This window comes from Phyllostomus hastatus, unplaced genomic scaffold (assembly GCF_019186645.2).
Source record: "Phyllostomus hastatus isolate PE091 unplaced genomic scaffold, TTU_PhHast_1.1 phas_contig_86, whole genome shotgun sequence".
NCBI classification, from domain to species: Eukaryota; Metazoa; Chordata; class Mammalia; order Chiroptera; family Phyllostomidae; genus Phyllostomus; species Phyllostomus hastatus.
Window position 1 is genome coordinate 29,060,804 of NW_025333977.1, and position 14,666 is coordinate 29,075,469.

At 44.0% G+C, this 14,666-nt stretch overlaps 1 protein-coding gene across 2 annotated transcripts in view; it reads left to right on the top strand.

The window, feature by feature from the left end:
* Positions 1-14,666, top strand: part of USP13 (ubiquitin specific peptidase 13) — a 101,178-nt gene that overhangs the window by 43,564 nt on the left and 42,948 nt on the right. For both annotated transcript variants that reach the window (XM_045851119.1, XM_045851120.1), the window contains exons 7-10: positions 6,341-6,435; positions 7,512-7,699; positions 12,076-12,147; positions 12,703-12,796. In XM_045851119.1, the coding sequence (XP_045707075.1) occupies positions 6,341-6,435; positions 7,512-7,699; positions 12,076-12,147; positions 12,703-12,796 (449 nt within the window). The remainder of the gene's footprint in view (positions 1-6,340; positions 6,436-7,511; positions 7,700-12,075; positions 12,148-12,702; positions 12,797-14,666) is intronic.

The window sequence follows — 14,666 nt, forward strand, 5'->3', positions numbered from 1 at the left end:
TAAGGCAGCCGTCATTGTGTTTTTATGGCACCACAGAGAGAAGGGTTGGGAAAGTAGGAATTCCGTTGGATAAAATGGTAAGGGTAGAGTAACTCGAATATTTCTCCTCTGTGTGCTGTCTCGAGGACGGGCTTTGATAGGCCAGTTGTTAGAAGTTCAGCTCTCAGAAGAAACCTGTCCAAAACTACAAGTGCTTGTATATGTGACTTTGTTTTAAAATTTGAGTTGTTGGAAGACGGGGCTATCTCTTACTTATCTTTGGGTTCCATGCAGAATCTTATACATAGCAGGCATGTATACTTTTGTTAATGGAACCAAAATATTAGTATTTAAATAATTAGATTTTACTTAAATGTATGCTAATAATAAAGGCAAAGGTTTAATTTTCCAGAAGGCTTTTTGCTAGTGTGAAACTTATTTTTAAACTGCAATTTAGAGTACATCTGAAGATTTTTTTTTTTCAGCTTGAGGAAGGGAAGTTTATATTTGCTTCTTAATTATCCAGGAAGCAGATGCTCAGTGTAACATATTTAGAAAACAGAGAAAAGTGTAGAGAGGTAAATAAAAATCATTAGCAATAGCGCTTGCCAGATGAATTACTTCTAACAATTAGCATATCTTCTTTCATTCCTTTTCCTTCTTTAAGGCCTTGATTGGTTCTTACACAAAAAACACCAACTCCCCATATTTTTACCAAATTTGAATTACATTGTATAAAAATACCTTATTTCTCTCTATTTAACTTTAAATGGTCTTTCATGCCTTTAAATGTTCAGCAGCACCCCATGGTAGTTCCATAAATCATTTCACTGTTCCCCTGTGAGTTGTCGTAATGTTTTTGCTATTCTGATGGCCATCCTTGTACATATACAAATCTTTGAGTGTTTTTCTAATTCTTTTTTTTTTTTAGGATAAATTCCTAGGAGCAAATGGCTGATCCTTTAAAATTTTCAGTTGCTGAATTTCTTTTTTAAACAGTTGTGGTAACTTACATTCCCACCAGTGGTATATGAGAATACCTGTTTCACCAAATCTTGGACAACTTTGGGTGCTCAAAAAATTTAAAAACCTTTGGTAATCTGGTATCTTATTTTACTTTGCTTTACTAGTGAGGCTGAACATTTTTTATAGTGTTCTTGGCCATTCATAGTTATTTTTGTGAATTTCTGAGGCTGATTTTTTAGCTGGTTTATGTGTAGGTGTTTTCTTATTGGTTTTAAAAAACTTTAGCTATTAAGAATATTAACCCAGTATCTGCCATTAAGTTTTTTTTAGAGGAAGGAGCACTTTTAAGGATTTCTTTATTATATAATTGACAGTGCTTGAATCACAGATGAATGAAATACTGGCAGTAGCAATGTGGACTCACACCTGTGGGGAGGGTTTTGGCATTCATTTGGCTGAAATGATGCTCACTTTCTGAAAAAAGATCGTGATTCCTGTTTATTTTGTGCAGAGTTGGTTTTAACACAAATGATGATTTTCAATTTAATAATCATTTCATAAAAGTTTATGTGATGCTTCAATTCTATTTTAGTTTCTTTTGAATCTGTATTTAATTGATTGCTAAGTATACTTATTATTCATTTAAAAGCCAAATAAATTCATGAAAACATGCATAAAGTTTCCTGAAATATCCTATGATGAACCTTGTGTGTGCTGAGGCCCAGAAGGGCAGGGTGCCCTTTGGGGGTGGGGCGTCCACCTCCTGGGGAAGGTACCACAGCTGAGGGTCGCATCATCTGTACTTACTAGGCTAATGGAGGCTGATTAAACTCACAAGAGACAAAGTCTCAAATTCAGGGTGTTTATTTTTTAGTTTATAACGCGAACCACAACTGCTGGCTAGACCAGGACATTCCTTCCCTGTGGGAAGCTGAATTATATTTAGAATATCGTTTAGTAAACATGGAATCCAAGCGGGTTGTGGACTCAAATATTTAATGGTAGTGATCCGATTATCCTGGTCTCCTTCTCCCCTATAAGGACATACCTGTTCAGTGAGAAACTCCTACTCATCTTGAGGTCTCAACTTAGAATTAGTTCTTCCAAGAAGCCCTGATCCCCCAGGCGAGCCATTGTGGTGGCGTGGGTAACAAAAATGAGCCCCATATCAAGTTCCACTCTGGGTCCCCATGGGTACAACAACAAACAAGTCCGGAAACAGATCACCGTGCAAACAAACAAAAGCTTTCCTCTGTGGGAGGAGACGTTGGTTTGGCAAAAGCAAGGATGAGGTTCTTGGTGGGAAGGGAGCAAGAAGGCATGGGGGAAGGAGAGGGTGTTTTCTTCTTCCAGCACGGACACTGGTTTACCTAAGAACATGCCTCAGTGCCTTGCGTGACTGGAGAAGAGTCTTCCTGAGACGCCCAGGGCAGCGGTGAGGTCCCCTCGCCCGCTGGCCTGTGCACCAGCTCCATAGATTCTCACTCAAGGTGGTCTTTCTTCTTCAGTCATCTTCGCTCTCAGCCTGGGCATGTGCTCCCTTGAGTTACTCAGAGCCTGCGGGTTTGGAATCACAGTGTTGATGACTTCATTTTAGTTTTGACCTGGCTTGTGCCCCTCCTGTGTGCCTCTCTGGCACCTTGTGCTTCTCCATCATAGCATTTTCCCACAAGGTCCTGTAACTGTGTTTAATGACGGCACCCAGGCAGCAGCGACTGAGCGCCGTGTTTGCTCCACACCATGTATCTCTAGTGTCTACCATCGCCTCTCATACCTGGTAGGTGCTCAGTCTGTATTTGTGGAGTAAATAGATGAAGGAAGACACATCAATAAAATTTGCTCCTCTGATTCACCTTTTTCTGTCTGTCTTTTTCTCCCCCTATTTTGTTGATGTCTTTTTTCTTGTTTTCCTTTCCTGACTATAGTCTAGGTTTTGTCTGGCATGGAAGTGATACTGTCTGAGGTGATGATGCCTACCTCTGACCTCGTTCATTTGTATGTATTTCTCTAGTCATACTGAAGCCTTCTCTGGTTTCTCTTCTGGTCCATGGCAGAGGGTCTATAGACAACACCAGTAGAAGCTCAGGGTGGAGACATGCAGTGTGGGTGGATGGGTCAGCACTCACTCTGAAGGGGACCTTTCCTCTCAGAATTGTGTGTTTGACCAAGAGTTCTGTTTTTCTCTCCGCTTGACCTGTGAGAAAAGGGCAGTGAAGCCAGCTTCCCAGGTTTTCTCCTTCTAAACACAAGAGCGTGTTGAGGTACGTCTTTACCTCTCCCCCTTCTGCTTCCAGTGTGGGGATCTGAGGGCAAGATTTGGATGTCTGCCCTTTTCTGGGGCTTAGGAAGAGATCCCAAAGTCACAGGCTAACCCACACCCGAGACGATGTCTGTGAGGCCCTGGACACCAAACCAGCATTTCTTCTAAGATTATTTGAAACAGTAAAAGTTTAACTCATGAGGTCAGGGGCCCTACTGGACTGACTTAACATGTCCCCAGATACATCCGTATGTATCTGGTGTTCAGTGAATCCTTACCGAGAACAGTGGACGAGTGAGTGAGTACGTCAACCCGTGTGGATGAGCAGGGATGGCCACTGTACACTCAGTGCCATGCCACCCACAGAATCATTTTAATCTCTGGGAACCACTGATAAGAAATTCTTTTCAATCAAGATATTATAATAAATTTTAAAAAATATTAAAAAGGCAAAACCAACAACCACAAAAAAATCTCATTTAGAGATAACAAATTATTACCATTTTGATATAATTCCTCATAGATTCCTAGTCTTGGTCTCAGTTTCCATTTCTGCTCTCTTTTTCCTTAGGTGATCTTGGAACTTACTGCATGTACTGCTTTCTCACTGTCACCTCAGTGGGTTATTCAGGCTCCAAAACTTCTTAAAATCTTTTTGCTTGTGTGGATCTCTTTATGCTCTTCCTGGTTTAGTTTGTCATTTAACTGGAAAGAAAACAGTGGTTGGTGTCCTTGTAAAGTGAAGGTAGTTACTTGTGAAGTGTTGCTTGGGCTGTCCCTGGGAGGATCCCTCTCTAACTTCCCAGCTGTGCCTCTCGGCTCCCAGCGTTTAAGTCAGGTCAGGGGTGGGCGAGAGTCATACTTGTCAGGCAATACTTATTTGTTCCAGCAGTTTCTGAGCTAAGACTTGACTTTGCTAAGCTGAAGTTACAGATAAAGTGAATTTCCCAATGAAAAATGTAGAAGCCAGGACTTTCAGCTTCCCAGTTCACTTCAGAGGGTTTTTTTTTTTCTGTGACTACATGTCATTTATAAATTCTTCAAGAAAAGATCATCATTCGTTTTTAGGTAACTTGTTTGTTACTCACTGCACTGCTTTTGTCATTGGAGTAAGGCGTAACTATAGTGTCTGACGGAATCATGCTCTATCTCCACAGCAGTTAATGACTGGAGATAGGAAACAGTAATTTCTCCATGTGGCGTGAGTCCAGTGGCTTAAGATCCACAGATTGCTATGTGATTTTTACTTATTTCAGAATTCTAGGCCCACAATAATAGTGCAGTTCTGGCAATTTTATTATTTTCAAATGGAGCTCTGATAATTAGAGGCTTAAAGTCTAAAGACTTAAAGATGACCTCACTAATTAATAATAACCAATGTTAAAATGCCCAGGGAATGTCATTTTTAACTCCCAGCCAGTATTTGAGTGGTATTTTTCTGTTGCTTGTCATAGATGAGAAGTACTGTCGATGAATTTGTTTCAAGTCATTAGTTCAAATATTTTGTTGGGGTTTTTAGTATTTAAACTTCTTGGAAATTTTTTCTTTATTGGGTTGGGGATTTTGCCTTTTTTTTTTTTTTTTGCTTTTGAAACACTGAATTATATTTTAAAAAAGAATATAAATGAAGGCTACTACCCACAAATTAAAATGGGCCTCTAGGGAAACAGGGATAGAAGAAAAAGCTGTGCAATGTTTAATCTATTAATAACAGAAAGACTATCTTCCTTTGGTTACGATGAATCTCCATGAATCTAGGTTTGGGTCAAAGGGTCACCATAGTTTCTGTATATAACTTTTTTCCCCCTCCTGGTGATGTTCCAAAGAGGAGGAAACTGGATAGTCTGTCTTTACTGTCCTAAAGAATGATATCTTTTATGTCTGTTTCCTTTGTAATAAATTTTGTTTTTTAAATGTAGGATTGAAGAAATTGTGGTTTTGACCCTGCATGCTTGTTAAAGGCCTAGGACAGTGCTTTATCAAGTCTGTTGGTTTCCCAGGAGATTTAAGGACATGGTCTGGTGTGAGGGAGAAAGGACTGGTCCAGGAGTCAGAATACCTGGGTTCTGGGCCACCTGCAGGGTTTCAGGCAAATGATGTAAACTCTCTGAGTCTCTTTTCCTCGTCTGCAAAATGGGCCTGACACTGTCCCCTCTCCCACGTCGCATTGCTGGGTGAGGACAGATAAGGCAGTGGTTCCCTTAGCATTTGGGGATCTTATTAAAATGCGGATTCTCAGTCAGTAGTAGGTCCAGGTGGAGCCTGTAAACTTTGAGAAGCCAGTTTTCCTCTGAAGCATTCTCTTGCCAGGTCGAATATTAGGATCCCGAGGAGAGAAGCCCCACCTCAGCACAGAGCAGCCTAACATTAGTGCACCATCCCTCAGGCCCTGGGGCAGGGGGACGAGGGGGCAGGGCCCACAGCAGCCGGAGCCCCTTGAGTCACCCTGCTGTGTCAGACGCATCCGCATCTTCAGTGTGTGCCCTGAGGTGGGCACGTTTGGGGAGCACCGCACAGTCCTCACACATGCCTCCCCAGCTTTGTGAGGTGTGGGCACCAAAGTGGGAAAGAAGGGAAGGGGGCAGGCGGGAGGTGGGAGGCGGCAAGCTGTTAGGTCTGAGACTGTAGAGGGTTCCATGAGCAGAAGTGTGTCCTGTCCTGGACCCAACACCCCAGTCCAGTCATTCAGCTGCCACCGAGGGCCTGTGTACACCCCATAGGTCCTCCTGCGGTGGGCACACGGGGTCACCCCCTCCTCTCTCAGCCTCTCCTCCTGAATGTATAGTTGTGCCACTGTGGTTAGGGCTAGAAAACTCAAATGTCAGGCATTTTTGTTTGTCTGATTTTAAATTATTTTAACTTTAGACATGGCTCTTTTCTAGTTTCAGAAAATCTTTTTTAAAAAATATACTTCCTGAAATGTCACAAGAATTGATATATAGATACATTTACCCAAAAACCCCTATTTATTATGCTTGTTGTTCATCCTCTGTCTTTCCCCAGTTGAATGTGACTCACGAGAAGTTTTTGTTTTGCTCATTGACATATCCCAAGCTGGGTGCACAGTAGGAGCTCAGTGAATAAGTGCTGAATATTGAATGATTTGATTACAGCTGATTTCTCCTCACCCTCTAGACGTTTATTCTTTTCAAGAAGAGGAACCTGTTTTGGACCCCCATTTGGCCAAGCACCTGGCGCATTTTGGAATTGACATGCTTCACATGCACGGGGTGAGAATGCCTGCACTTTCTTCTGTTTCCACCTCGTGGGGACGGAGCTGTCTTTTTTAATATGTAACTTCTCCAATATGAATCTTCATTTCTGAGGTTTTAGGTTTTAATGGTTGCATTTACTTGTTGAATGTAATTAATTGGCATTTTCCTTGGGTTACCAGCTTGGACCTTTTTATGGTATAATAAAAATGGCACCTTGTTGAGGTTTGTTTAGTTGGAGTTTACTTGCAAAATCTCCATTGATGGAGAGGTGCATGAGTCACCCTTTGTTCACTAAAGGGAGAAGGTACGGGAGATGACCTTTAGAATGACCTGCGACCAACATCACTTTAATTAATTTCAGGAAGGGAAGCAGAGCTCCCAGGGGGTAGAAAGAATAAGCCAACACATTATTATTGATGGAAGAGCTTTGCTTCATTTACTGTTGTGTTTTCGAGATGCTCTCATGGTTCTGTGGCATCTGTCCCCGCAAGGAGCTACTTCAGTGTGCGTGTTTTGGGCTCGCCCAGCCCGGGCCACCCCCCTCTCCTCACGTTCTCCTGTCTCCTCTTTCTCACTCATGTCACTTGTTCATTTTTTTTCTCTGCTCCTCCGTCAGCCTTCCTCCTGTTTTGAGGCCCTCCCACGCCCCACAGTTCTATCGTCCTACTTCTCCAGCTTGCCTTTTTGTTTGCCGTGTTGTGTTTTATCCTCTCTTGAAATCCTTCCACTTGCTTCTTTCTTTCGATTCTTATTTTTCTTTTTTCCTCCTCCTATCTCCTTTCTTTTCAGTCTTTCTTTTAAATGTGGCTTTTTTAAATTGTGGAAATACATAACATAAATTCTACCACTTTAACCATTTCTAAGCGTAGAGTATACAGTTCTATGGCATAAGTACATTTACATTCTGCAACCATCCACCACTTCAGTCTCCTTTAATTAGGTTGTTCATTTTTCTGTTTGATTGTGGAAAAAAGGGCAGAAACATCTGTTGCTGTTAGAAATAATTCTAACAGTTAAGTGATGATCTCACCGAAAGTGCTGCAAACGATGATCACAGCTAAAGTTGTTTTCCTTCGACGACTTTGCCCCAGACAGAGAACGGGCTCCGGGACAATGACTTCAAGCCGCGGGTCAGTGAGTGGGAAGTGATCCAGGAGACAGGGACGAAGCTGAAGCCCATGTACGGCCCTGGGTACACGGGCCTCAAGAACCTGGGCAACAGCTGCTACCTCAGCTCCGTCATGCAGGCCATCTTCAGCATCCCGGAATTCCAGAGAGCGTGAGTGTCCCCTGCTGACAGGGCGCACAGTGCCACCCACGTCCCGTAGTGTGTGCTGGGGAAGCCCACCTTCACGGGCTGTAGGGTGTTTCACCACCTCACCCGTGGTGGTGGGCTTCCTACCCTGATGCAGGGTGAGGACCCTTGTCAAGTGTTCAGGGAATCAGGTGAGATAGGGAGAACTGTGTGAACTGGAAAACCTCCTACAGGGATTTGTTGTACTAATAATTAGGCTTTCATTATTAGACCATCACCCTCTGTGCCAAGAAAATGTTAATCATTAATCCTCACAGTAAGCCTGCCTAGTCCCTTCCTACAGATGTGCTAGGAGAGATTCAGTGATCCGTTTGGAGGATTTAGGCTTTTTGGGTTTTTTTTTTGGCCACTCAAAATGTGATTCACAGACTGGTGCTTGTCCTCACACTGCTGGGTGTGGCTCTGCAGTGAGACAAGAATGAAACTGAGAGTGAGCATGTAGCCATTTTTATAGCAATTAGACACGGCCATGTTTTATAAATAGCATTTTATTTTTCTAACAATTTGTTTTTATCGTATTTTTTAAATGTGCCATCTACGTGAGCTGAAATAATAATAAAGCCGGTCCTTCACTGAAGATAATGTGGGAGGTACTGACGCAGGGCACTTCCTCCCGGTGCAGGTGCAGGTGCAGGTGCAGGTGCAGGCTGCTGTCCTCCTTCCACTTGGAGGGGCAGAGCCGCTGTCCGTGGCCACGTTCTAACTTAGCCGTGCTGGGGACAGGGGCCGTGAGAAGGGGCCTGCGCGGGGCTGTCCTGGGCAGCCACTGCCCAGGTTTGGAACACAGTCTCCGGTGTTCTGCAGAGTGGGCGGGTTTCCCCCTAGGTTCCCGAACGGGAGCGAACACACGTGTGCTGAGACAGATGGGCGGGCGGCACACTCGCCATCACACAGGGCAGTTTTTTATCCAGCGGAGTGGGAGTGCTGGTGACTTCAGTAGTGGTTAATGCAAAAGTACAGCAGATATCCTTTTCTTTCCTTTCTTGGTATTTGAAGACTTACCTCTTACCGTTTTTTGGCTTTAGAAATTTATGGCCAGTTTTGCATGCCTGGTTTTCATTTTTTTTCATCCAGTCAGTAAAGAGTGAGTTCTGCTCTGCTCAGCAGTGTGCCGGGTGTGGGGAGTTCAGTGATAAACAAGGAGACACGGTTCCTGACCCCACTTGGGGAAACAGACATTAAATAAATAGCCCTAAGAACAGCTGCAGGGTTACAGACACGATAAGTTCCATGAAGGAGAAGGCAAGGAGGTGGTCAGGAGGATCTCTTTGAAGAAAGGACACACCAAGGGGCATAGACTTGAATGGATGTGTAGGGGCAGTGGGGACAGGGTGCTGGACAGAAGGAGGGGCAGATCTGAAACTGAGATGGGAAAACTTTTTCGAAGGTCTGCATTGTGCAAATATTTGAGATACTGAAATATTACTCAAATCTCATATTTGTATTACCATTTCATTGGGCAACAGTGTAGCATCATCTTAAATGTCTCATGTTCCAAGAATTTTTTAAAACATTGAAGGAATGTCCTTATAGTAGGTGTTATATAATTATTATTTTTGCTAAACTAGAGAGGAGAAACTTGTGTTCTTTTGTTACAAAGCCCGACAGCACTTTTAGTGATTTACAACCCATAGTTTTTTTTTTATTTTTTAAAAATTTAATCTTTATTTTTTCAGTACCATTTAGTCCCCTTATAACACAACCTGTAGTTTTTGAAAATTCTTTCCACACTCCAGAGTTTGATGACCATTACCTTTCTGAATTTTTTCTTCAATAAGAAATGTACTTTATACCTGTGATTCAGATCTCTCACCTCAGTCTTGTTTCACGGGTTTTAGAATTTTATATCATCTAATATTTTATATTCTGGGTTCTGAACATTTACTGTAGATATCAGAACACAAGCAACTTATTATTCATACTCTCTCTTTCTTTTTTTATTTTTCCACCAAATATCACTGGACTGAAATACTTTCTCTTCACACACATTTTCCCCCAGCAAGACTGACTCAGTGGAGTCAGGCCCAGGAGCAGGGCCTCCGTTTGTAAGTTTGTAAGTAGAGGGAGTGAGTCACAGAGGATTACAGGACCTGTGTGCACGCGATCACAGTGTAATTTGAGAATGGCAGCCTGACTCTTGGATACCCCGTCTGGCGTTTGGACCCCGTTTACATCTCAAAATAATTCTGACGAGGATCCAATCTAAATAAGCTGGTGTGCAAATTGAATGACAACTAATATGGATTCTCACATAACAAAACTCTGGTTTTTTCTTTGACAACCACTAGATTACAAACTGAAGATATTATGTGTGTTTAAAAAATTACCTAGTGTTCCTTCAGTATTTTAAGTTAATTTTGTTATAACGGATGATATTCCTCATTGATTAGAAAAGGAATATAAATTACTAGCAAAGTGGATTTTTTGACATCAAAATTTACTGTTTAACTTTATTCCTCTCCACCAGTCTTGCCTGAAAACATAATCCTTTTCACAAACGTTCATCTTCCCAGCCAATTTGTTCTGTCTTGTCAAGTTTCGAGGTATGAAAAGATTAGGTCGTATTGAGTTAATCATTGTATATCACTAGGAATTCGTCAGTGTGGCCTCTGGCTCTGAATAGTTCAGTTCCAAAGTTTGGTTTATCTGTCAGTTGGCTCTTGGTCTGTTGAAAAATTTCTGGTTGGAATTGTGGCCCTAGGGACACACCCAAAAGCTGTTTCCGTGGACTGTCCCCGAGAAGCGTGCTCTGTTCATTTTGGTGTAGGTACATAATTTGGGACACAAATTCTGAGTCTGTAGATAGATATCAAGTGTCACTAGTTGAGGTTTCTAGTAGTTGAGGGATCCAGTTAGAGGTCGTTGCTAACTAGTAGGTGTCATGGTTCTCTGCTGAGGCTTTGTTGCAGCAGTGATTTTTCTGTAGGGCTGTGGGTAGTCAGTTATGGAAATGGTTTATGTGGTTACACGTTTTGAATGTATTCATTCAAGCATATATTTATTGAGTGTCTTTTACTTGTCAGATGCAGTTCTAGTGCTAGAGAGGCAATGATGTAGGTAGAGTCTCTGCCTTCATGGAGATTATTCTAGTATGTAATTTCTAGCGAGACAGATAATAAACAAGAACATAAGAAAATTATATAATTGCAAATAGTGATGCATGCCAAGAAGCAAGGAAGCCAGAGTCAGGTGATAAGGAGTTAGGAAGGGTGGGAGGTGACTTTTAATCAGGCCGGAGAAGGATCTGTGGAGGGGGTGTTCCAGGGAAGAGACAGCAGATGGCCTGACCCTGGAGCAGGAGTGAGCTTGGCATGCCCTTGGGGCAGCAGGAAGGGCAGGTGGCCGAGGCTTTGTGGGCTGGGGAGAGGGGTGGGAGTGAGGTCAGAGACGTGTGCAGAGCAGGGTGCGTGTAGGGTCAGGGAAAGGGATCTGCTTCTGGATTCTTTCAGGCTCAGAGTCAGAGTCTGAAGAGGGAAAGGTGGACAACACAAAGCAGAGGGTGTGAAATAGGCAATGAATTTAGGACGTGAAAGGAATGATTGCACGGTGAGGTCAGAGATGGGTGGTTAGTGTTAGCACTGCTGCAGGATGGACTGGGCGGAGGGCTGTGGACTGCCCAAGGGCCCGAGGACGGGCAGGGGCCGCAGGATGGTTCAGAGCACAGATTTGTAGGCAGGCTGCCTGGGTCCACTCGGGGCTTCATCACTCCCTCCCTGGGTGGCTTTTACAAGCTACTTAATGACTTTGCACCCCGATTACTTGTATCTCTCAAATGGAGCAATGATACTAATCACTTCCTCATGCGGTTGTAATGAAGACTCAACCAGGTAACATAGGAAACCCTGGGGAAACAAGAGTTGTCCCTGCTGTTATCCTCATTATTCATTTGGACGCGATTGGAACAATTCCCAACCTTATCATTTGTTTTTGAGATGGCAGTTGCTATGGCCTGAGCCACTGGCCCTTGACTCTGGCTGCATGTTGGAATCACCTGGGAAACTTGTGGAAGAGTCCAAACCCCGGGCCTCCGTCTCAGGCAGTGAAATCAGAACATGGGAGCGGGTGGGGAAGTTAGTGGCTCTGGCTTTTGTATTTTTTTCAAGAAACTCTTTAGGGGATTCTAACTCACAGGCAGGGGTGAGATCCACTGATAGAAACACCAGCATTTTAGGGAGGGGGTCCCTGAACATGGCTGTGGAGGTGGGAGCTCAGGAAAAACGTTCCTTTGGGGGGTGATTTAACATGCACTGAAGGGTAAGGAAGTCTTAACTAGGACGATGTCCTGTTTTGGTTCTGTTCTCTCAGTTTCTGTGTTTTGACCATCACTTCCCATTTTCTAGGTACGTAGGGAATCTCCCAAGAATATTTGACTACTCTCCTTTAGATCCAACACAGGATTTCAACACACAGATGTAAGTGCCCAATTTCGTTTTTAAGAAACGTCTCCAGTAAAAGTATCCCTAGTGCTTCTTTCTGGGTTGCAGAATTAAAGTTAGTTCTCTTTATTTTATGTATGTTTAAAAGTGTTTTAAAATGAACATATGTTACTTAAAAATTTTTTTTTACTTTAGAGAGAGAGGAAGTTGGCAGGGAAGGAGAGAGAGAAATCAATTTGTTGGCCCATTTATTTATGGTTTCATTGATTGAGTCTTGCATGTGCCCTGACTGGGGATTGAACCTGCAACTCTGGGGTAAGGGGGCTGGCGCTCTAACCACTGAACTACCCTCCCAGGGCTCATGTGTTACTTTTATGAGAATAAAGAAATTAATAAAATGATCTGTAAAGTACTGAGGAAAATTTGAAAATGGAATCAGTATCAAGTAGAATCAACTAAATAGTTTGTGAGTAATTGAGACAAAGCAGCTCGCCTGAAAGTAGCCACACTTAATGAAATTCACAGATAATTTTAATACTTCTAAGGGGAACAACAATGACCTTTTTGTTTTTGTGTCTCCTTCCTGCCCAGGACTAAGCTAGGACATGGCCTTCTCTCAGGCCAGTATTCGAAACCTCCCATGAAATCCGAACTCATCGAACAGGTGATGAAAGAGGAACAGAAGGTATGTGTCTGGGTGGCTGGCGTTCGGTATGTAGGGCGGAGGGATTTCACCAGCTAGAATGTGGGTTTCCTGTGATTTGGCAGATGGCGGCTGTAAATTTAACGCGCCGCCAGGACAGCTGTTTCACGTCAGAGCGGAGGGCGTCTGTCTGCGTGTTCTCACAAAGGGTCGGCCAGGGTGGGGTTTCTGGTGACAGTTGCTGTGCGGATTTTACGTGATTGCCAGCATTAAGGGTCTTCAGAAACAAAATTCTCTGTGAGGTAGAGCTGAGATGGAAGGAGGAAACTTCATAAAATACAAACATTTCCCCTTGGTAATGCAGTCTTGGCCCTCACAGTGCCTTTCTTCCCCTAAGCCTCAGCTTTGTTTGCTAGGGTTTCTCAAGAGGCTGGTTGTTAGAAAATAACACACACTTTCCAAGTGGCCCCCCCACCCCCGAGTGGAGGGTGCTGAATTTCTGGAGAGGGCTGGGCAGTCCTCATTTTTGGTAAGCTGCCAGGGGGTTTGTAAGTGCACTCAAGTCAGAAAACCCAGTTGGCCATTTAGTCATTATTAATCGATAGAGTGATTGAAAGATGTGCCTCATCCAATAGGCAGACTTGCATTTCCACACACCTGCAGGATGGGCTGCGGACGCCTCTCTGGGCTGCTCTGTTACACACCTCCAGAGGGCGCTCCTCGCAACCTGGTCTGTCCGAGCGGTGCCCTTGGAATTCCGCACTGCACAGCTCACGCGGCCATATCTGGCGGCCTGGCCCCCATCGCTGCAGATGTCCCGGGCGGAATGCGTGCCCCACTTCCCCCACACCTGCTCTGCCTGCAGAGTGCCCTGTTTTGACTTAGTGGGCGAATTCTTCCACTTCTGTTTCTCGAGTGTTTGACCTCTGTGCTCTCGTCTTACATCAGTCATCCTTAGCTAATGCCTGCGGACTGCAAGTAAGACTCGAAAGTGAATAAACTCTTCTTTGTAATGAAGCCAGTTAGTAGGAGAAATGGAGCAAGTGGGAGAAGGGAGGTTATGAACGTACAGAGGCCGTGTTTGGGGGCAGGGAGAAGGAAGTTGGTCGTGAGGAGGGTAGAGAGGGGTGTGGACATTCTGAGTGGCCAGGCCAGGACATCCAAGTGTTGTGGGGGCAGGAAGACACGTTCTCTGGTTAGTTGCATTGTTATCCAGCCTTGCAAGGTAATGAGTTTCTCATCCAGCCAAGACCCTCACCTGGGACGTAGTTGAGCAGGTGGTTTTAGTGTAGGGCTGGGGCTTCTTCAGCTTATCCATGCTTCTTCTACCTCTGAGCCCTTGTGAAACTCTGAAGAGGTAGTGGTGAAGAAAACTTGGTTCAAAATTTTGTTTTTGATCACACCTATCCTGGGTTTTTATCCGGGCAGGTACTTCTTGGACCACTCCCAGGGGCAGAGTCCCCCCTCCCTGGGAGGAGGAGATTGGCTGGGACTTGGGAGCCTGGCCCCCTCTGCTGGCCTGCAAGGGGCTGTGGGACCCTGGCAAGCCACGTGAGCTGTGGGTCTCAGCAGTCAGATGGCAGAAATGGTCTCTGGGTGGTGGTCGTGAGTATTGCAAGTGGGAGGGTTCCCTCTCTAGTACAAATAAAGTCTGTGAACATACATGACTGCTGTTAGGCTTTCGGACTCTCTTCATTTGAGAAAACATGAAATGAAAATTCATCAATGTAGCAATGCTTGGGAGTAAAATTCATTTTTGTTAATATCACAGAGTCCTTTTACACGAGGAGAAAAAGTAGTTCTATGAATAAGCTACCTTATTAACGCAGTCTGCCAACAGTGGTTGGGGCCCTTGCCCCCTCCCTGCCATTGGATTTCACTGCTGTTGTGCAGGAGCTCTGGCTCTCTGGGG